The sequence below is a fragment of the Chiloscyllium punctatum genome, chromosome 46, assembly GCF_047496795.1.
Source record: "Chiloscyllium punctatum isolate Juve2018m chromosome 46, sChiPun1.3, whole genome shotgun sequence".
Classification (NCBI taxonomy): Eukaryota; Metazoa; Chordata; class Chondrichthyes; order Orectolobiformes; family Hemiscylliidae; genus Chiloscyllium; species Chiloscyllium punctatum.
This window is the reverse complement of record NC_092784.1, coordinates 39,418,044-39,441,414: the sequence shown is the minus strand read 5'-3', so window position 1 is coordinate 39,441,414 and position 23,371 is coordinate 39,418,044. Positions and strand designations below refer to the sequence as shown.

Sequence of the window (23,371 nt, the reverse complement as noted above, 5' to 3'; positions counted from 1 at the left end):
CGGAGCACCCGGAGGAAACCCACGCAGACACGGGGAGAATGTGCAAACTCCACACAGTCAGTCGCCTGAGGCAGGAATTGAACCCGGGTCTCTGGCGCTGTGAGGCAGCAATGCTAACCACTGTGCCACCGTGCCGCCCACAAGAATCTGCCCCTAAGAATCTTCTCCAAAAATTCCCTACAGCTGACATAAGGATCACCAGTCTGTAATTTCCAGGATAATCTCTGTTGCCCTTAAACAAAGGAATAACATTGGCTATTCTCCAGTCCTTTGGAACCTCTCTAATGACTAAAGATACATGGATTTCATGCAAGACCCCCTAATTTTCTCCCTCGCCTCCCTCCGTATTTTAAGATAGATACCATCAGCTCCTGATGGCTTGTCTACCTCAATGTTTTTCAAAACCCCTAATAACTCCCTTTTTATATTGATTTGCTTTAGAATCAACATACTTCTTTCTAGACTAGTGTTAGTGTGTGTTGGTGGATGAGAGTACGTTGTGTGTGTTAATGTGGGTGGGTTTGACTGTGAGCAGTTGTGTATTGATGTGAGTCGGCGATTGTGAGTGGGTGTGTGTGTTGATCTGCATGAGTTGATGTGATTGTAAGTGGGTGGTCTATACTTGTGAGTGTGGGTGGAAATGACTGGGTGTTTGTTGGTGTGTGTGGGTGAGTGATTTAGTGTGAATACAGATGGGTGGTGTTGGTGTGTGTGGGTGTTGGTATGAGTTGATGAGTGTTGGTATGAGTGAGTGTGTGTTGATGTGGGTGTATGTGTGTTTGTTTGTGTGTGTGTATTGGTTTAGATGGTTTTGGTGTGTGCGTCTGTTGGAGTTAGTGTATGTGTGTGAATTATGCTGATGAATAGTAGTGTGTGGGTGTGGGTATGAGTTGGTGTGGCTGCATTAGTATGGGTGTGGGTCTGTGTGTGGGTGTCTGAGCGGGTTGGTGAAATCTCTTACTATTTTGCATATCGCAAATAAGCATACAGAATAGGAGCAAGAATGGACCATTCAGCCCCTCAAATCTGCTCTGCCATTTAATCGGGTCATAACTGTCATTGAACCTACAGCACAGAAAAAGACTCTTCAGCCCATTGAATCTGTGCCAGTCAAAAACAACCACCTCATCCCAATTTTCAGCATTTGGCCCATTTCCGTTTTAATGCCCTGGCCTTGCAAGTGCACAGCTAAATAATATTGATATGGTATATGAGGGTTTCTGCCTCGACCACCCTTACAGGCAGTGAAACTGATTGTGGTTCCAATTCCACATTCTTATCTAACCCCTTATATCCCTTCATTCCCCTGCCTCACAAGAATAACTAACTCTCCCTTAAAGATATTCAATGACCCCACTTCCATTGGCTCCAAGGTCACACAACCCTCTGAGAGAAAAGAAGGGCCATCTTTTCCAAAAGGGTGACCGTTCACTTTAAAACAGTGCCCCAAGTTCTGGACTGACCCACACGAGGAAACAATCGTTCTATGTCCACCTTAAGACTATTCAGGATCTTATATATTTCAATCAAGTCTCCCCTTGTCCTTCAAAACTCCAGTGAAAAGAATCTCAGACTGTCCAACCGTTACTCATTAGACAATCTACTCGTTCTAGGCGTCCAGTCATCCTCATGCTGTCTCCTTGGTGATATCATTCAAAAATACAGTATCGCTTTCTGCGTGTGCTCTAATAATATTTGGCTCTATCTCAGCCCAACCTTCACATCTCTTAACCCCTCTACTCCCTCCAACCAAGGGGAGGCCATCAGTTAAAGCAAAGCTCTGTGGCTAGCAGTGAACTGGAAGAGTGAAAGCAGCTGGTACTTACTGAAAGAGCTCCTTTCTTGTAGACATGCCGTGACTCAGAGATTGTGCATGTGCTCAGCTGGTTAAATTAGTAGCTGATTCTGAACTGGGAGGAGGCAATGGAATTACAAGCAGAGTCTCTGAAATGGCAGTGAAGTGGGTAAAAAAAAAGCAGGACAGGCTAATCAAATACAGATGGAATTTTATGTTCTAAATGCCACACATCAGACAGCCAAATTGACAACATGTGAATTCAGGAGTAGAGCAAAAATTGAGAAGCTGAAAGAGAACTTGGAAGAGAATTCCACATATTTATAACCCTCTGAGAGAAAGACAATCCTCCTTGTCTCTGTCTTAAATGGAGAACCCCTTCTTTTTAAACTGTGCCCTACCTTCCCAGATCCTGCCAAGAGGGGAATCATCTTCACTGCATCCACTTTGTGCAACTCATACATGTTTCAATGAAATCACCTTGCATTCTTCTGAGCTCCAATCAGAATAGGCCTAACCTGCTCAACCTGTCTTCACAAGATGAACCCATTATCCCAGGAATTAGTCGAGTGAATCTTCTAGATTAGAGTGGCGCTGGAAAAGCACAGGACGTCAGGCAGCATCTGAGGAGCTGGAAAATCGACATTTCGGGCAAAAGCCCTTCATCGATTTTCCTGCTCCTTGGATGCTGCCTGACCTGCTGTGCTTTTCCAGCGCCACTCTAATCTAGACTCTGATTTCCAGCATCTGCAGTCCTCACTTTTGCCAAGTGAATCTTCTTCAACCATTTAATGAAAGTGCATCCCTACTAAAGTAAAGATACCAAAACTGCACACAGTATTTTAGGCATGGCTGCATGCTGTGCAGCTGCAGCAAGACCTTCCTCCTGTTAGACCCAATTCCCCCTTGTGTTAAAGGCAAACATTGCATTGGTGTTACCAACCACATACTGCCTGCACATACTGACTTTCTGCGATTCATGTACAACAGCTATGAATTATATTCTGCCTTTCTATTCTTCCAGACTCAATCTGCAGCCTTACAGTTTCCCACAGTATACTCCACTTGTCAATGTTTGTGGCCCATCTATTTGTATCCCGTTATGCCCTCCTCACAATGTTCTCTCCTACCTGTTTCTGCAGCACCGACAAATTGTGTCTTGAATAAATGTAAGGACCTAACTGCCACTACCTTCCTTTAGAGAATTGCATATTTTAATTGCTCTTTGGCCACAGAGGAACTGCCAGAGGATCAAAGAATGGCTAATGTGGTTCCACTTCTTAAGAAGGATAGTAGAGATGAACCAGGAAATTAGACTGGTAAGTCTCACGTTAGTAGTAGGAAAAACTGTTGGAGAAAAGGAGCAAACTAATACCCACTTGGAAAAGCGTGTGTTAATTAGGAATGACCAGCATGGCTTTGTCAGAGGGAGATCATGCCTAACAAATTTGTTAGAATTTTTTTGAAAATATGATCAAGTGTGCAGATGAGAGAAGTTCCGTTGATGTAATTAATATGGATTTTTAGCAAAGCTGTTGACAAGGTCCAACAAGGGAAGGTTTTATATCTCATGTAATTGAGGGAAGGTTGGTGAGATGGATCAGAAACTGGCTTAGTAATAGGATACAAAGATAGTGGTGAAAGGCTGTTCCAGTAACTGGTGGCCGGTGTCCAATGGTGTAACACAAGGTTCAGTAGTGCAACCATTATTATTTGGTTTGTATATAAATGATACAGATGAAAATGTGGGAGAATGCTAAGCAAATTTGCATATGACACCAAGATTAATAGATGGTTAATAGTAAAGAAGATGGTTCTGGGTTATAGGAAGATATAGATAGTTTGGTCAAATGGGCAGACCAATAGTAGATGGCATTTAACCCTGATAAGCACAAAGTGATACACTTTGGAAGTAGATACAAGATGATTAGATTAGATTAGATTAGATTAGATTAGATTAGATACAGTGTGGAAACAGGCCCTTCGGCCCAACAAGTCCACACCGCCCCGCCGAAGCGTAACCCACCCATACCCCTACATCTACATCTACATCTACCCCTTACATAACACTACGGGCAATTTAGCATGGCCAATTCACCTGACCTGCACATCTTTGGACTGTGGGAGGAAACCGGAGCACCCGGAGGAAACCCACGCAGACACGGGGAGAACGTGCAAACTCCACACAGTCAGTCGCCTGAGGCGGGAACTGAACCCGGGTCTCTGGCGCTGTGAGGCAGCAGTGCTAACCACGGTGCCACCGTGCCGCCCACTAGGGAGTATTTAATGAATGGCAGAATGCTTAGAGAAGCAGAAGGATTTATAGATCCCTAAAGTCAGCAGAGTATGTGAAAAAGATAGTTAAGAAGGCATATGGGACACTTGCTTCCATTAGTTGTGACATCAGGTATAAGAGCAAGGAGGTAATGCTGGAGTTACCTGGAGCATGGATCAGGGCACAGCTGGAGTACTGTGTGCAGTTCTGGTCACCTCACTATAGGAAGGATGTGAAAGCACTAGAGGGGGTACAGAGGAAGTTCACCAGGATGTTGCCTTGTTTAGAGAAATAGAGCTATAAGGAGAGACTAGATAGGCTTAGATTGATTCACTCATGACTGGAGAAAACGGAGGGGACATAATTGAGATGTAGCAGATTATGAGGGGTATGGATGGGGGAATAGAGAGCTGCTGTTCCCTTTGGTTGAGAGCATAGTAAGGGGCAGAAGATTCAAAGAGGGTTTGGAAAAAAATGTGAATGCATTGCCTGGGAAGATAGTAGAGGCTGGAAACCTTACAAACTTTTAAAAAGGTATTTGGATGAGCACTTCAAATATCATAACATTCAAGGATATGGGAGAAGTGGAGGAAATTGGGATAACGCGCCATTAATGGCAGTTATATCGGGACTGATACGATGGCCCAAAGGGCCTTTTCTGCGCTATGAATCTAAAGGTCCTCTGAGGGCAAAAAGTCTCTCTATTTGTATCATAGAAGAGAAATCTCTCTTCAAGGTTCTAGGATGCAAGCCATCAGCTCTGGAGATTTTCCAAGTAGGTCTTATAATTTCCCATGTATTAGTTCTCTAGTAATTATTTCATCTCCTTCCCCCATTGTGTCTGCCAACTTTCAGTTATTCCTGAGGTGCTTCCAGTGTCTTCTACTGTGAAGCAGTTGTAAAATCCATTTTCAAAACCCATTCCCTATTACTCATTCCCCAAAATCACCCTCTAAGAGTAAATGCTCCAAATATTTACAAACAGGCAATCTGTTCCTTTTCAGCAAAAAAGTCACAATGTGTTTTCTCATTTCTGCGTCTCCTTTCAGGACTTGCCAAAGGGACAGCAGGAGCACCACAAAGCAATTTCTCGAAAATTATTGCCTACATTCTCCTGGGACTCTTTGTTCTGCTGATCATAATATTTGTCACTGGACTTCTGAAATGTAAGTTTCTGAACATGTGTGACATCTGGACAATTTGGGGGAGTCTCAGCAAAGGCGAGCAAACCTAGATAGAGTATCACAAAACTGTCGAGAAGGAATTGACCGGTGAATGATTTGCACAGCCCGAGGTAGGAGAGTCACTGTGAGAGTTAGTGGTATGATATAAAGCTGTGGAGAGAGAGATTAAAAGTTCTAGACACAATTTTCTCAATCCTTCTACAATATGATACAATGTTCCAAATATTTTATAGATCTCTATGACTAAACAAAAGTTGTCATTAGTATAGCATTCATTTTATGTTGGGAAACAACATCAATGCAAGCTGTTGTGATCTCCATGGAGACCAACAGATTTGTTTACAAGATTTCTGAATTCCCAGTGCATGAGTGAAAGGATCAGGATTTCACATTTTGAGACATTTATAGTAACAAATAAACTAAAAAGCAATGGCAATCATTTGTTAGTCATCTTATATTCTATAGAATATTCTTTAGTTGGCTTTTAGCAGGACCGAAGATCTTCCTAACAATTATACTTCACTCTGTCCCTTAAATAAACATTTCATTCTCCCAGCATCAAACCAAAAGCTATTTTACACACCTCATGTCCTGTTTCTTTCTTCCTTTCCAAGCCAGGTAAATGTTAATCCTGGAATTAACTTCCATTGTGAGTGTTACAGTGAAAATTCCTTCGTTAGCTCAGGCTTGTGAAATCTTTGAGCCTCCTTTAAATCCTCATGAACTCAGTCTCTTCAATCTAAGCCTGAGCTCCCAGCCATAGCCTGAGCACTGCTTTAGGTACAGGAAAAGCTGCCTCTATTTCTTCCCTTTTTCTCTCAGACTTCTGCATTTGTATCTATAGGTTTCAGGGATATTGTAGAAAAAACTGGAATCCAATACCACATTTGCTTTCTGTGAACCATTCAACTCTGAATGGTCATCTCCATGGCAATGTCAATCCCATGGACTTGCATCCAGGTAGGAAAGTACATAAGCTATCCTCTGGCTTCCTCCAAGTCTGTTCTTTCTTGTAATTAAGCAGACACCTCAAATAATTATTTATAAACTCTGACATTATTTGCACCCCCATCGGTTTTGGAAATGAACAAAATGCCCACAGTGGGTACGACTGCTCTCACCATTGTCATTGGGTGTGAACATCTATCACATTGTTGCCAGTAAGACAACCTGGGTCCATATTAATATTCAACAGCTATGTCATCCAGGCTTTTTTGGTTGACAGATATATGATCATCTTTATTCTTTTATGAATATTCAAATTAAAAGCAGGAGAAGGCTTCTTGAGTCTGCTCCATCATTCAATATGATCGTGGCCACAACTTCACTTTACCACTCACCCTTATGATCTTTGACTGTCTTGATGGTTGAGGATCAATCTTCCTCTGCCTTAAAAATACTCAATGACACTGCCTCCTCCGCTCTCTAAGGAAGATAATTCAAAACATTCACAGTTCTCAAAGGGAAAATAAATCCTTATCTGTGGAAGACGTTTTGTTTTTACATGGTGCCCCCTAGTCCCACAAGAGAAAAGTATCCTTTCAGCATTCATCCTATCCAGTCACCTCAGAATCCTGCATGTTTCAACAAGATCATTTCTTATTCTTCTAAACTCTAGTAGGTACGTATAACCACCATTGATTGTCATAAAAATGCATTTTGTTCACTAACAGACTTTAAGGAAGGAAATCTGCCATCCTTACTCAGTCTTGCCTACATATGACTCCATGAATGAACTGAAAGATGTTCTATCTGGTAAATGTTTGCCCACTCACTTAGCTTCTAATCTCTTAGTCGATTCTTTCTGTCCTCTTCACAGCTTACTTCCCCATTTATCTTTGATGTCATCGTCAAATTTAGCAATCATGTATTCAGTCACTAAATAAAATTTGGGAGGTCACATTTCAGCTGGACAGGACATTGGTTAGGACACTTTTGGAATATTGCGTGTAATTCTGGTCTCCTTCCTAACGGAAGGATGTTATGAAACTTGAAAGAATTCAGAAAAGATTTACAAGAATGTTGCTAGGATTGGAAGGTTTGAGCTATAGGGAGAGACTGATTAGGCTGGGAGGTGTTTTCCCTGGAGCGTCAGAGGCTGAGGGGTGACCTTATAGAGGTTTATAAAATCATGAGGATTATAGATAGGCTAAATAGACAAGGTTATTTTCCCTGGATTGAGGTAGTCCAGAACTAGAGGGCATAGGTTTAGGGTGAGAGGGGAGAGTTGTAAAAGGGACCTATCGGGCAATTTTTTCACACAAAGGATGGTGCATGCATGGAATGAGCTGCCAGATGAAGTGGTGGAGGCTGGTACAATTAAAACATTTTAAAGGCATCTGGTGGGTATATGAATAGGAAGGGCAAATGTGACGACGAGATTAATTTAGGATATCTGGTCAGCATGGAAGAGTTGGACCGAAGGGTCTGTTTCTGTTTTGTATAGCTCCATAAAGAGAGTGTCTCAACCAAAATAATTTTTAAAATCTCTAAGTGTATTTCTAACAAGATTGGTTAGTCTAATGCCCACAGTGAAAACTTATTTGGTCAACTTCATAATTCTGGAAGCTTCCTTTGCTTGTACCAGATCTCTTTCTGTCAGTTATTGAGACAGAAAATTCAGCTGCACAAATGGAGAACTGGAAATCTAGGGTGAGGGTGAAGAGTGTGAGATTGTTTATATTGAAGAGGAAAAGTTTCAGTTTCAGAGGAGAGTTTATGCAACTATTCCACATGCCTTCATAGACTAAGTTTCAACAAACTGATGCTGAAATCCTAAGGATGAAATAACAAGAATTTGTTAAATTGTATACGTTGTATAACCTGGGCTTGTATTTCCTTCAATATTGAAGATCAGTAGTGCTATCAGCAGCACCTACTCAGCGATAACTAGTTTATTCACGCTCAATTTGGTTTCGACTGACCTCATTACAGCCTTGGTTCAAACTAAATTCCAAAGGTGAAGGGAGAGTGATAGCCCTTGACATCAAAGCATTTGACCAAGTGTGGTATCAAGGAGCCAGGTCAAAGCTGGAATAAATGAGTTTCAGGAGGTAAATTCTCTGCTGGTTTGGGTCATACCTGACACATCGACATTTGGCTGTGGTTGTTCAAAGTCATCATCTCAGCTGCAGGGCATCCCTGCAGGAGTTCCTCAAAATAGTGTCTTAGGTCCAGCAGTCTTCAGCTGATTCATCAATGACCTTCTCTCCATCATAAAGTCAGAAGTGGGGATGTTTGCTGATTGCACAGTGTTCAGCACCATTTTCAACTCATCAGATACAGAACCAGTCCATTTTCAAATGCAACAAGGTCTGGGACACTATCCAGGCTAGAGGTGAAAAATTGCAATAATATTAGTGCTGTAACCTTGGCAGGCAATGATTACCTCCAGCATGGGAGGATCTAACCATCACCACTTGACATTCAATGGCATATCCATCACTGTATCATGCATTATTAACATCCTGAGTTTTACCATTAATCAGAAACTGAACTGGACTCGTCATATGAATAAGTGGCTACAAGAGCAGGTCAGGCACTAGGAATCTGCAGATAGTAATTAATTTCCTGACTACTGAAAGCCTTTCTGTCACCTACAAGGAGAAAGTGAGGACTGCAGATGCTAGAGATCAGAGTCAAGAATGTGGTACTGGAAAAGCACAGCAGGTCAGGCAGCATCCGAGGCGTAGGAGGGCTTATCCCCGAAACATCAATTTTCCTACTCCTCAGATGCTGCCTGACCTGCTGTACTTTTCCAGCACCACATTCTGGACATCATCTACAATGTGCACGCAAGAAATTTGATGGATTATTACCCTCTTGCCTGGATGGGTGTAACTCCAGTAACATTTAAGAAGATTGACGCCATACCCGACAAAGCAGCCCAATTGTTTATCACTCCCTCAACCACTGAAACACAACAACAGCATCTACAACATACTATCAAAAGATACACTGCAGAAAGATCTTCAGACAGCACCTTCCAAGCCCAAAACTACTTGCATCTAGAAGGACAAGGGCAGCAAATAGATGGGAGCTCCTTGATGTGCAGTTTCCCCTCAAAGCCACTCACCATCTTGATTTGGAAATATATCGTCTTCACTGTCACTGGGTGAAAATCCTCCTTAAGGGCACTATGGATTTGACTGCAGCACATAGACTGTAACAGTTAAGCAGGCAGCTCACTGCCACCTTTTCAAGGGCAAGTGGGGACCAGCAAAAGATACTGGTCCAGCCAGTGATACTCATCTCCCATGAACAAATGAAACAGGTACCAAACTGAGGAGTTTAAGATGATGAAAAGAGTTGACAGGGCCAATAGAGTGAAACTATTTTCTCTGGTACAAACGGTGCCAAACAATGGGACATAATCTTAAAACTAGAGCCAAGTTGTTCACGGCTGTCTTTGGAAAGCAATTCTTCTGGAATCACTCCCAAACCAACCCTCAAGTGAGGGCACAAATGTGAGGCTGATCAATTTTTATTCATCATGACTGTTAAGGGATACGGAGCAATAGCAGGTAGATGGAAGGTAAACATTTAGATTAGTCATTGCTGAACAGGGTGGAGACTGAATTGTCTGCTCTGTGATAACAGCCTGAAAGCTATCTTTAAAAACATCCAGCAATATTAGCTCGTCACACAGGCAGGGAGATGATTCTTTTCCTTGTCAAGATTGGAGCGTTGACATTGATAATTATGGTCTCCTTTCCAGTTAAACAGATATCCAATGAAATTAAAGATTTGAGGAATGATGTAACAGCCCAACTTGCAAACATGAAGCAAGGTAAGTGCTTGTCAACATACCTGTGTTTGAAATGGAACAAACAGCTGCATCAATGGGCCCCTCCATGTTGCCTGGCATTATTGGGGAATTCAGACTGACCTTCTAGTGCCCTGATGTCCCAATGAGTGATCACAATGTGTGTTAAATGGTATGTTGGCTTTCATTGCAAAAGGATTGGAGTTCAGAAGTCAGGGTATCTTACTGCATTTACACAAGGCCTTGCTGAGACCACACCTGGAGTATTACATGTAGTTTGGACTCCTTAACTATGACAATATATTTAGTGAGTATAGCAGAGGTTCTCTAGGCTGATGCTGGGATGCCAGGCCTGTCTATGAGGGAAGATTGGTACAACTAGGCTTGAATTCACTCATGTCTGAATTGAATTTATTGTCATGTGTACCAAGGCACAGTGGAAAGTTTTGTCTTGCGACCAATACAGGCAGATCACAGAGTTAAATGGCATAGATAGTAAATAATAGGGAAACAGTGGCAAAAACAAAAACACAGGTGCAGGTGAATGTTAAGAGTTTGTGAGTCCATTCAGTATTCTAACAACAGTAGGGTTGAAACTGTTTCGAAACCATCTGGTGCATATGTTCAGGCTTCTGTACCTTCTCCCCGATGGTAGAGGTTGTAGAAAAACATTGCCAGGGTGGGATGGATCTTTGAGAATGCTGGAGGCCTTTCCTTGACAGTGGGCCTGGTAGATGGATTCTGTAGATGGGAGGTTGGCCTTTGTTATTGTCCAGGCCGAGTTCACCACTCTCTGTAACCATCTCTGATCTTGAATGGTACAGTTGCCATACCAGGTAATGATACATCCAGACAGAATGCTCTCGATGGTGCACCTATAAAGGTTGGCAAGGGTATTCGTCGTCATGCCAAATTTTCTCAGCTGCCTGAGGAAGAAGAGATGTTGTTGGGCCTTTGTAATCAGTGCATCCACATGAAGAGTCCAAGAAAGCTTATTGCTGATGACCACTCCCAGGAGCTTGACACTCTCCACTCGTTCCACCTCTGCGTTGTTAATGTGTAGGGGGGCATGAGCAACATTCCGCTGAAGGTCAATAATGAGTTCTTTGGTTATGCTGGCATTTGAGAGCTAGGTTGTCCTCATTGCACCATTTTTCCAGGTCTGCCACCTCCCATCTGAGATTCGAACGGCTATGGTGGTGTCATCAGCGAATGTGTAAATGGCATTAGTCTGGTAGTTGGTGACGCAGTCACAGGTATACAGTGAGTACATTAGGGGGCTGAGTACGCATTCCTGGGGGGCTCCAGTGTTGAGTGTTAATGAGGATGGAATATTGTCCCCAATCTTCACTGATTGTTGCCTGTGGGTCAGGAAACTGAGGATCCAGTTGCAGAGAGTGGGGCTTAGTCCAAGATCACTAAGTTTAGTAACCAGTCTCAAGGGGATAATAGTGTTAAAGGCTGAACTATAGTCAATGAGTAGGATTCTTACATAGCTGTTCTTGGTGTCAAGATGTTCTCGGGAAGGGTGAAGGGCAAGTGATATGGCATCTGACATGGATCTGTTGGTCCGATAGCCAAATTGGAGTGGGTTAAGAGTAGTGGGGAGGCTAGAGTTGATTAACGCCATGACCAGCCTTTCAAAGCACTTCATGACCACCAAAGTTAGGACCACTGGGCGGTAGTCATTGCGACATGCTGCATGAGCCTCCTTAGGCACAGGGATGATGTTGGCCTCTTGAAACAGGCAGGGACAGGGGCCTGCTGCAGGGAGAGGTTGAAGATATTAGATTAGATTAGATTACTTAGATTAGATTACTTACAGTGTGGAAACAGGCCCTTCGGCCCAACAAGTCCACACCGCCCCGCCGAAGCGTAACCCACCCGTACCCCTACATCTACATCTACCCCTTACCTAACACTATGGGCAATTTAGCATGGCCAATTCACCTGACCTGCACATCTTTGGACTGTGGGAGGAAACCGGAGCACCCGGAGGAAACCCACGCAGACACGGGGAGAACGTGCAAACTCCACACAGTCAGTCACCTGAGGCGGGAATTGAACCCGGGTCTCAGGTGCTGTGAGGCAGCAGTGCTAACCACTGTGCCAACCTCTGCCAGTTGATCTGCGCATGCCTTGAGTGCACGGCCTGGTACTCCATCTGGTCCCATCGCTTTCCTTCGGTTCACACGAAGGAAAACTGATCTGACCGCTGATGCAGTGACTGTTGGGATAGGTTCGTCAGGACTTGTCGGAATAGGTGTTACCTCTCCACCGAAATTCTGCTCAAAGCCAGCATAGAAGACGTTGAGATGATCTGGGAGGGATATGCACTGTCTCTTTTTTGAACCTGTGATGTCATTCAGTCCTTGCCATAGTCGCTGGGTGTCTGTCTGGGTCTCTAGTTTGGATCAGCACATGGAAGATACAGAATGTAGGGAAATAGATGGTGACATCTTGAAACATGTCCATATTACAGAAGAGGAGGTGCTGGATGTCTTAAAACTCATAAAGGTGGATAGATCTCCAGGACCTGATCAGGGGCGCCCTAAAATGCTGAGGGAAGCTAGGGAAGTGATTGCTGGGCCCCTTGCTGAGATATTTGGATCATTGTTAGTCACAGCTGAGGTGCTGGAAGACTGGAAATTACCTAACGTGGTGCCACTATTTAAGAAATGTGGTAAGGAAAAGCCAGGGAATCCTGAGGGACAGGATTTATATGTATTTGGAAAGGCAAGGACTGATTCGGGATAGTCAATGTGGCTTTGTGCGTGGGAAATCGTGTCTCACTAACTTGGTTGAGTTTTTTGAAGGTATAACGAATAGGATTGATGAGGGCAGAGTGGTGAACATGATCTATATGGACTTCAGTAAGGTATTTGGTAAGGTTCCTCATGGTCGACTGTTTAGCAAGGTTAGATCGCGTGGAATACAGGGAGAACTAGCCATTTGGATACAGTACGTGTTCAAAGGTAGAAGACAGATGGTCGTGGTGGAGGGTTGTTTTTCAGACTGGAGGCCTGTAACCAATGGTGTGTCACAAGGATTGATGCTGGGCCCACTGCTTTTCATCATTTAAATAAATGATTTGGATGTGAAAACAGGAGGTACAGTTAGTATGTTTGCAGATGACACCAAAATTGGAGGTGCAGTGGACAATGAAGAAGGTTACAGATGCGCCAATGGGCTGAGGAGTGGCAGATGGGGTTTAATTTAGACAAATGTAAGGTGCTGCATTTTGGGAAGGCAAATCAGGCCAGGACTTATACACATAAAGGTAAGATAGTAAGGTCCTGGGGAGTGTTGCTGAACAAAGAGACCTTGGAGTGCAGGTTCATTGTTTCTTGAAAGTAGAGTCTCAAATAGATAGGATAGTGAAGAAGGCATTTGGTATGCTTTCCTTTACTGGTCAAAGTGTTTCATATTGGAGTTGGCAAATCATGTTGTGGCTGTACAGGACATTGGTATGGCCACTTTTGGGATATTGTGTGCAATTCTGGTCTCCCTCCGATAGGAAGGATGTTGTGAAACTTGAAAGGGTTCAGAAAAGATTTACAAGGATGTTGCCAGAGTTGGAGGATTTGAGCTACAGGGAGAGACTGAACAGGCTGGGGCTGTTTTCCCTGGAGTGTTAGAAGCTGAGGGGTGACCTTATAGAGATTTATACAATCATGAAGGACATGGATAGGATAAATAGACAAGGTCTTTTCCCTGGGTTGGGGAGTCCAGAACTAGAGGGCAGAGGTTTAGGATGAGAGGGGAAAGATTTAAAAGGGGCAACTTTTTCACGTAAAGTGTGGTGCACGCAGAGTATGGAATAAGCTGCCAGAGGAAGTGGTGGAGGCTGGTACAATTACAACATTTAAAAGACATCTGGATGGGTACATGAATAGGAAGGGTTTAGAAGAATATGGGCCAAGTACTGGCAAATGGGACTAGATTAATTTAGGAAAACTGTTCGGCATGAACAAGTTGAACCAAGGGTTTGTTTCATGCTGATCATCTCTATGACTATGACACTGGGTCACAAGGTGTGTTGGGGTACAGAAATGCAGTTACAGAATGATTTCATGGTATTATGGTATGGGCTACTCACCAGTGGGTCAGAGAGTGATTAGTGGGTATAGGGGTATGGGATACAGAGCATGCAGTCTCAGAATGAGTCAGGGATTGGGGAATAGGGGTACAGAGAACTGGGTCACTGAATTAATCAGGGGTTACTGGGGAATTAGGGTACACAATATGGGATTACAGAATGAGTCAGGAAGGTACCAAAGTATGGGGTATAGACCACCAAGTCACAGAGTGAGTCAGGGGATATTGGGGTATGGTGTACAGAATACTGGGTCACAGAGTGAGTCAGGGAGGTTTTGGGGTATGGGGTACAGAGTATTGGGCCACAGAGTGAGTCAGGAGGTATTGGGGTATAGGCTACAGAGTACTGGGTCACAGAGTGAGTCAGGAGGTATTGGGGTATGGTGTACAGAATACTGGGTCACAGAGTGAGTCAGGGAGGTTTTGGGGTATGGGGTACAGAGTATTGGGCCACAGAGTGAGTCAGGAGGTATTGGGGTATGGGGTAGAGTACTGGGCCACAGAGTGAGTCAGGAGGTATTGGGGTATGGGGTACAGAGCATGGGGACACAGAGTGAGTCAGATTGGTATTGGGGTGTGGGCTGAAAATGTGTTGCTGGAAAAGCGCACCAGGTCAGGCATCATCCAAGGAACAGGAGAATCGATGTTTCGGGCATGAGCCCTTCTTCAGGAATCACTTTCCTCACTTTCTCCATTGGGGTGTGGGGTACAGAGTACTGGGTCACAGAGTGAGTCAGGGAGGTATTGGGTTATGGGGTACAAAGTAATGGGTCACAGAGTGAGTCAGGAGGTATCGGGGTATGGGGTACAGAGTATTGGGTCACAGAGTGAGTCAGGAGATATTGGGGTATTGGGAAAGTGAGAACTGCAGATGCTGGAGACCAGCGTTGAAAAATGTGGTGCTGGAAAAGCGCAGCAGGTCAGGCAGCATCCGAGGAGCAGGAGAATCGACGTTTCGGGCATAAGCCCTTCTTCAGGAATGAGGCTGGTGTGCCAAGCAAGCTGAGATGAAAGGTGGGGTTGGAGGGAATTTGGAGAGGGGCGCTGGGAATACGGCAGGTGGAAGGAGGTGAGGGTGAAGGTGATAGGCCAGAGCGGGGGGTGGGGCGGAGAGGTCGGGAAGAAGATTGCAGATCAAGAAGGCGGTGCTGAATCCGGGGATTGGGACTGAGATAAGGTGAGGGGAGGGGAAATGAGGAAGCTGGAGAAATCTGCATTCATTCCCTTGTGGTTGGAGGGTTCCTAGGCGGAAGATGAGGCGCTCTTCCTCCAGGAAATGGAGAGGTCTAGGAAGGGGAGGGAGGAGTCTGAGACGGTCCAGGTAAATTTTAGGTCGGGGTGGAAGGTGTTAGTAAAGTGGATGAACTGTTCAACCTCCTCGTAGGAGCACGAGGTAGCACCAATACAATCATCGATGTAGCGGAGGAAAAGGTGCCAGTGTAGCTGCGGAAGATGGACTGTTCCACATATCGGACAAAGAGGCAGGCATAGCTGGGGTCCTTGCGGGACATCCAGTCCCTATACACTTCCATCCGCCATCACAAAGGCCTCAAACCCTCCGCTTCTTCCTTTCCCGCCGACCCAACCAGTACCCTTCCACTGACACCCTCCTTCGACTGACTGAACTGGTCCTCACTCTGAACAACTTCTCTTTCCAATCCTCCCACTTCTTCCAAACCAAAGGAGTAGCCATGGGCACCCGCATGGGCCCCAGCTATGCCTGTCTCTTCGTTGGATATGTGGAACAGTCCATCTTCCGCAGCTACACTGGCACCACCCCCCCACCTTTTCCTCCACTACATTGATGATTGTATTGGTGCTAGCTCATGCTCCCACGAGGAGGTTGAACAGTTCATCCACTTTACTAACACCTTCCACCCAGACCTCAAATTTACCTGGACCGTCTCAGACTCCTCCCTCCCCTTCCTAGACCTCTCCATTTCTATCTCGGGCAACCGACTCAACACAGACATTTACTACAAACCGACCAACTCCCACAGCTACCTAGATTACACCTCCTCCCACCTTGCCCCCTGTAAAACGCCATCCCATATTCCCAATTCCTTCACCTCCGCCGCATCTGCTCCCGGAAGGACCAATTCAACTACAGAACAACCCAAATGGCCTCCTTCTTCAAAGACCGCAATTTCCCCTCAGACGTGGTTGACGATGCTCTCCAACGCATCTCCTCCACTTCGCGCACCTCTGCCCTTGAACCCCGCCCCTCCAATCGCCACCAGCACAGAACCCCACTGGTCCTCACCTTCCACCCCACCAACCTCCGGATACATCGTATTGGGGTATAGGCTACAGAGTACTGGGTCACAGAGTGAGTCAGGAGGTATTGGGGTATGGGGTACAGAGCATGGGGACACAGTGTGAGTCAGGAGGTATTGAGCTGCCAGGGCTCAGTGGAAATCATTCCTTTGTCATGGTGTCATGTTGTAATGTGAACCATTGCCTTAAAGTTAAAAGCAGGGATACGCGAAGATATAAAACCCTAGATTATCACCCCACCATCGCCCATCCCAGAAACTGGGGCTACCAGATAAGAATGTGAAAGTCCATTCGGACAGTATCAGCAAGTGATCCCACTAAGGATTCAGTGTGACCTTTCCATGCAGGCTCTCAACACAAATCAAAAAGTTTAAATATTATTCCAGGTTAACAAACATTGGGATGAGCTACAGCAGGGTCACGTTTTGTTCGTGTTCATGCAGTATGCATGGACCGGACTGTGCAGAATATGTCTGGATCACACTACGCAGTGTATTTTTGGATCGCACTTTGCAGAGTGTGTTTTTGGATTGAACTATACAGTGTGTGTTTGGATCGCACTGTGTAGAGTATGTTTGGATCGCACTGTGTAGAGTGTGTTTGGATCGCACTGTGTAGAGAATGTTTGGATCGCACTGTGTAGAATGTGTGTTTGGATCGCACTGTGTAGAGTATGTTTGGATCGCACTGTGTAGAGTGTGTGTTTGGATTGCACTGTGTAGAGTATGTTTGGATCGCACTGTGTAGATTGTGTTTGGATCACACTGTGCAGTGTGTTTGGATCATACTGTGTAGAGTGTGTTTGGATTGCACTGTGCAGAGTGTGTTTGGATCGCACTGCGCAGTGTGTTTTGGATCGCACTGTGTAGAGCGTGTTTGGATCACACGGTGTAGAGTGTGTTTGCATCGCACTGTGTAGAGTGTGTTTGGATCGCACTGTGTAGAGTGTGTTTGGATCGCACTGTGTAGAGTGTGTTTGGATCACACTGTAGAATGTGTTTGGATCGCACTGTGTAGATTGTGCTTGGATCGTACTGTGTAGAGTGTGTTTGGATCGCACTGTGTAGAGTGTGCTTGGATCGTACTGTGTAGAGTGTGTTTGGATCGCACTGTGTAGAGTGTGTTTGGATCACACTGTAGAATGTGTTTGGATCGCACTGTGCAGAGTGTGCTTGGATCGTACTGTGTAGAGTGTGTTTGGATCACATTGTGTAGAGTGTGTATTTGAATTGCACTGTGTAGAGTGTGTTTGGATCGTACTGTGTAGAGTGTGTTTGAATCACACTGTGCAGAATGTGTTTGGATCGAACTGCGCAGTGTGTTTTGGATCGCACTGTGTAGAGTATGTTTGGATTGCACTGTGTCAAGTGTGTTTGGATTGCACTGTGCAGTGTGTTTTGGATCGCACTGTGTGGAGTGTGTTTGGATCGCACTGTGTAGAGTGTGTTTGGATCACACTGTAGAGTATGTTTGGATCACACGGTGTAGAGTGTGTTTGGATCACACTGTGTAGAGTGTGTTTGGATCATACTGTGTAGAGTGAGTTTTGGATCGCACTGTGTAGAGTGTGTTTGGATCGCACTGTGTAGAGTGTGTGTGGATCACACTGTGTAGAATGTGTTTGGATCGTACTGTGTAGAGTGTGTGTGCATCACACTGTGTAGAGTATGTTTGGATCGTACTGTGTAGAGTGTGTTTTGGATCGCACTGTGTAGAGTGTGTTTGGATCGCACTGTGTAGAGTGTGTGTGGATCACACTGTGTAGAATGTGTTTGGATCGTACTGTGTAGAGTGTGTGTGCATCACACTGTGTAGAGTATGTTTGGATCGCAATGTGTAGAGTATGTTTGGATCGCACTGTGTAGAGTGTGTTTGGATCACACTGTGTAGAGTGTGTTTGGATCGCACTGTGTAGAGTGTGTTTGGATCGCACTGTGTAGAGTGTGTTTGGATCGCACTGTGTAGAGTGTATTTGGATCACACTGTAGAATGTATTTGGATCGCCCTGTGTAGAGTGTGCTTGGATCGTACTGTGTAGAGTATGTTTGGATCACACTGTGTAGAGTGTGTTTGGATCACTGTGTAGATTGTGTGTGGATCACACTGTGTAGAGTGTGTTTGGATCGTACTGTGTAGAGACTGTTTGGATCGCACTGTGTAGAGTGTGTTTGGATCACACTGTGTAGAATGTTTGGATCGTACTGTGTAGAGTGTGTGTGGATCACACTGTGTAGAGTGTGTTTGGATCGCACTGTGTAGAGTGTGTTTGGATCACACTGTGTAGAGTGTGTTTGGATCGCACTGTGTAGAGTGTGTGTGGATCACACTGTGTAGAGTATGTTTGGATTGCACTGTGTAGAGTCTGTGTGGATCACACTGTGTAGAGTATGTTTGGATCGCACTGTGTAGAGTTTGTTTGGATCACACTGTGTAGAATGTGTTTGGATCGTACTGTGTAGAGTATGTTTGGATCACACTGTGTAGAGTGTGTTTGAATTGCACTGTGTCGAGTATGTTTGGATCGCACTGTGTAGAGTGTGTTCGGATCGCACTGTGTAGAATGTGTTTGGATCGCACTGTGTAGAGTGTGTTTGGATCGCACTGTGTAGAGTGTGTTTGGATCGCACTGTGTAGAGTGTGTTTGGATCGCACTGTGTAGAATGTGTTTGGATCACACTGTGTAGAGTGTGTTTGGATCGCACTGTGTAGAGTGTGTTCGGATCGCACTGTGTAGAATGTGTTTGGATCGCACTGTGTAGAGTGTGTTTGGATCGCACTGTGTAGAGTGTGTTTGGATCGCACTGTGTAGAGTGTGTTTGAATTGCACTGTGTCGAGTGTGTTTGGATCGCATTGTGTAGAGTGTGTTTGGATCGCACTGTGTCAAGTGTGTTTGGATCGCACTGTGTAGAGTTTGTTTGGATTACACTGTCGAGTGTGTTTGGATCGCACTGTGTGGAGTATGTTTGGATCGTACTGTGTACAGTGTGTTTGGATCGCACAGTGTAGAGTGTGTGTGGATCACACTGTGTAGAGTGTGTTTGGATCACACTGTGTGGAGTATGTTTGGATCGCACTGTGTGGAGTGTGTTTGGATCGCACTGTGTAGAGTGTGTTTGCATCGCACTGTGTAGAGTGTGTTTGGATCACACTGTGCAGAGTGTGTTCGGATCGCACTGTGTAGAGTGTGTTTGGATCATACTCTGTAGACTGTGGATTGCACTGTGTAGAATGTGTTTGGATCGCACAGTGTAGAGTGTGTTTGGATCGGACTGTGTAGAGTGTGTTTGGATCGCACTGTGTAGAGTGTGTTTGAATCGCACTGTGTCGAGTATGTTTGGATTGCACTGTGTAGAGTGTGTTTGGATTACACTGTGCCGAGTGTGTTTGGATCGCACTGTGTAGTGTGTGTTTGGATCACACTGTGTAGAGAGTGTTTGGTTCGCACTGTGTAGAGTATGTTTGGATCACACTGTGGAATGTGTTTGGATCACACTGTGTAGAGTGTGTTTGGATCACACTGTGTAGAGTGTGTTTGGATCACACTGTGTAGAGTGTGTTTGGATCACACTGTGCAGAATGTGTTTGGATCGCACTGTGTAGAATGTGTTTGGATCGCACTGCAGTGTGTGTTTGGATCGCACAGTGCAGTGTGTTTGGATCGCACTGTGTAGTGTGTGTTTGGATCGCACTGTGCAGTGTGTTTGGATTGCCCAGTGCAGTGTGTTTGGATCGTACTGTGTAGTGTGTTTGAATCGCACTGTGGAGAGTGTGTTTGGATCGCACTGTGCAGTGTGTGTGTTTGGATCGCACTGTGCAGTGTGTGTTTGGATCACACTGTGCAGTGTGTGTTTGGATCACACTGTGTGGTGTGTGTTTGGATCGCACTGTGCGATGTATGTTTGGATCGCACTGTGTGGTGTGTGTTTGGATCGCACTGTGTAGAGTGTGTTTGGATCGCACTGTGCAGTGTGTGTTTGGATCACACTGTGCAGTGTGTGTTTGGATCGCACTGTGCAGTGTGTGTTTGGATTGCACTGTGTAGAGTGTGTTTGGATCATACTCTGTAGACGGTGGATTGCACTGTGTAGAATGTGTTTGGATCGCACTGTGCGGTGTGTGTTTGGATCACACTGTGCGGTGTGTGTTTGGATCGCACTGTGCGGTGTGTGTTCGGATCACACTGTGCGGTGTGTGTTTGGATCACACTGTGTAGAGTGTGTTCGGATTGCACTGTGTAGAGTGTGTTTGGATCATACTCTGTAGACGGTGGATTGCACTGTGTAGAATGTGTTTGGATCGCACTGTGTAGAGTGTGTTTGGATCGCACTGTGTAGAGTGTGTTTGGATCGCACTGTGTAGAGTGTGTTTGGATTACACTGTGCCGAGTGTGTTTGGATCGCACTCTGTAGTGTGTGTTTGGATCGCACCGTGTAGAGAGTGTTTGGTTCGCACTGTGTAGAGTATGTTTGGATCACACTGTGGAATGTGTTTGGATCACACTGTGTAGAGTGTGTTTGGATCACACTGTGTAGAGTATGTTTGGATCGTACTGTGTAGACTGTGTTTGAACCGCACTGTGTAGAGTGTGTTTGGATCACACTGTGCAGAATGTGTTTGGGTCACACTGTGTCGAGTGTGTTTGGATCACACTGTGCAGAGTGTGTTTGGATCGCACTGTGTAGAATGTGTTTGGATCGCACTGTGCAGTGTGTGTTTGGATCGCACAGTGCAGTGTGTTTGGATCGCACTGTGTAGTGTGTGTTGGGATCGCACTGTGCAGTGTGTTTGGATCGCCCAGTGCAGTGTGTTTGGATCGTACTCTGTAGAGTGTGTTTGGATTGCACTGTGGAGAGTGTGTTTGGATCGCACTGTGCAGTGTGTGTGTTTGGATCGCACTGTGCAGTGTGTGTTTGGATCACACTGTGCAGTGTGTGTTTGGACACACTGTGTGGTGTGTGTTTGGATCGCACTGTGCGATGTATGTTTGGATCACACTGTGTGGTGTGTGTTTGGATCGCACTGTGCGATGTATGTTTGGATCGCACTGTGTGGTGTGTGTTTGGATCGCACTGTGTAGAGTGTGTTTGGATCGCACTGTGCAGTGTGTTTGGATCTCACTGTGCGGTGTGTGTTTGGATCTCACTGTGCGGTGTGTGTTTGGATCTCACTATGTGGTGTGTGTTTGGATCGCACTGTGCAGTGTGTGTTTGGATCGCACTGTGCAGTGTGTGTTTGGATCACACTGTGCGGTTTGTGTTTGGATTGCACTGTGCAGTGTGTTTGGATCTCACTGTGCGGTGTGTGTTTGGATCTCACTATGTGGTGTGTGTTTGGATCGCACTGTGCGGTGTGTGTTTGGATCGCACTGTGCGGTGTGTGTTTGGATCACATGAGTAGAGTATGTTTGGATCTCACTGTGCAGTGTGTGTTTGGATCACATGAGTAGAGTATGTTTGGATCACACTGTGCAGTGTGTGTTTGGATCACATGGGTAGAGTATGTTTGGATCGCACTGTGTAGAATGTGTTTGGATCACATGGGTAGAGTATGTTTGGATCTCACTGTGCAGTGTGTGTTTGGATCACATGAGTAGAGTATGTTTGGATCTCACTGTGCAGTGTGTGTTTGGATCACATGAGTAGAGTATGTTTGGATCACACTGTGCAGTGTGTGTTTGGATCACATGGGTAGAGTATGTTTGGATCGCACTGTGTAGAATGTGTTTGGATCACATGGGTAGAGTATGTTTGGATCTCACTGTGCAGTGTGTGTTTGGATCACATGAGTAGAGTATGTTTGGATCTCACTGTGCAGTGTGTGTTTGGATCACATGAGTAGATTATGTTTGGATCACACTGTGCAGGGTGTGTTTGGATCACATGAGTAGAGTATGTTTGGATCACACTGTGCAGTGTGTGTTTGGATCACATGGGTAGAGTATGTTTGGATCTCACTGTGCAGTGTGTGTTTGGATCACATGAGTAGAGTATGTTTGGATCTCACTGTGCAGTGTGTGTTTGGATCACATGAGTAGAGTATGTTTGGATCACACTGTGCGGTGTGTGTTTGGATCACATGGGTAGAGTATGTTTGGATCTCACTGTGCAGTGTGTGTTTGGATCACATGGGTAGAGTATGTTTGGATCTCACTGTGCAGTGTGTGTTTGGATCACATGGGTAGAGTATGTTTGGATCTCACTGTGCAGTGTGTGTTTGGATCACATGAGTAGAGTATGTTTGGATCTCACTGTGCGGTGTGTGTTTGGATCACATGAGTAGAGTATGTTTGGATCTCACTGTGCAGTGTGTGTTTGGATCACATGAGTAGAGTATGTTTGGATCTCACTGTGCAGTGTGTGTTTGGATCACATGAGTAGAGTATGTTTGGATCACACTGTGCAGTGTGTGTTTGGATCACATGAGTAGAGTATGTTTGGATCGCACTGTGTAGAGTGTGTTTGGATCACATGGGTAGCGTATGTTTGGATCGCACTATGTCGGGTGTGTTTGGATCACATGGGTAGAGTATGTTTGGATCGCACTGTGTAGAGTGTGTTTGGATCACATGGGTAGAGTATGTTTGGATCGCACTGTGCAGTGTGTGTTTGGATCGCACTGTGCGGTGTGTGTTTGGATCACATGGGTAGAGTATGTTTGGATCTCACTGTGCAGTGTGTGTTTGGATCACATGAGTAGAGTATGTTTGGATCACACTGTGCAGTGTGTGTTTGGATCACATGGGTAGAGTATGTTTGGATCGCACTGTGTAGAGTGTGTTTGGATCACATGGGTAGAGTATGTTTGGATCGCACTGTGTAGAGTGTGTTTGGATCACATGGGTAGAGTATGTTTGGATCGCACTGTGTAGAGTGTGTTTGGATCACATGGGTAGAGTATGTTTGGATCGCACTGTGTAGAGTGTGTTTGGATCACATGGGTAGAGTATGTTTGGATCGCACTGTGTAGAGTGTGTTTG

The 23,371-nt window shown here is 45.0% G+C and overlaps 1 protein-coding gene across 2 annotated transcripts in view; it reads left to right on the top strand.

Moving 5' to 3' along the window:
- LOC140467963 (C-type lectin domain family 10 member A-like) overlaps positions 1–23,371 on the top strand; it is an 88,679-nt gene that overhangs the window by 28,457 nt on the left and 36,851 nt on the right. For both annotated transcript variants that reach the window (XM_072564057.1, XM_072564056.1), the window contains 2 exons: positions 5,120–5,236; positions 9,972–10,043. In XM_072564057.1, the coding sequence (XP_072420158.1) occupies positions 5,120–5,236; positions 9,972–10,043 (189 nt within the window). The remainder of the gene's footprint in view (positions 1–5,119; positions 5,237–9,971; positions 10,044–23,371) is intronic.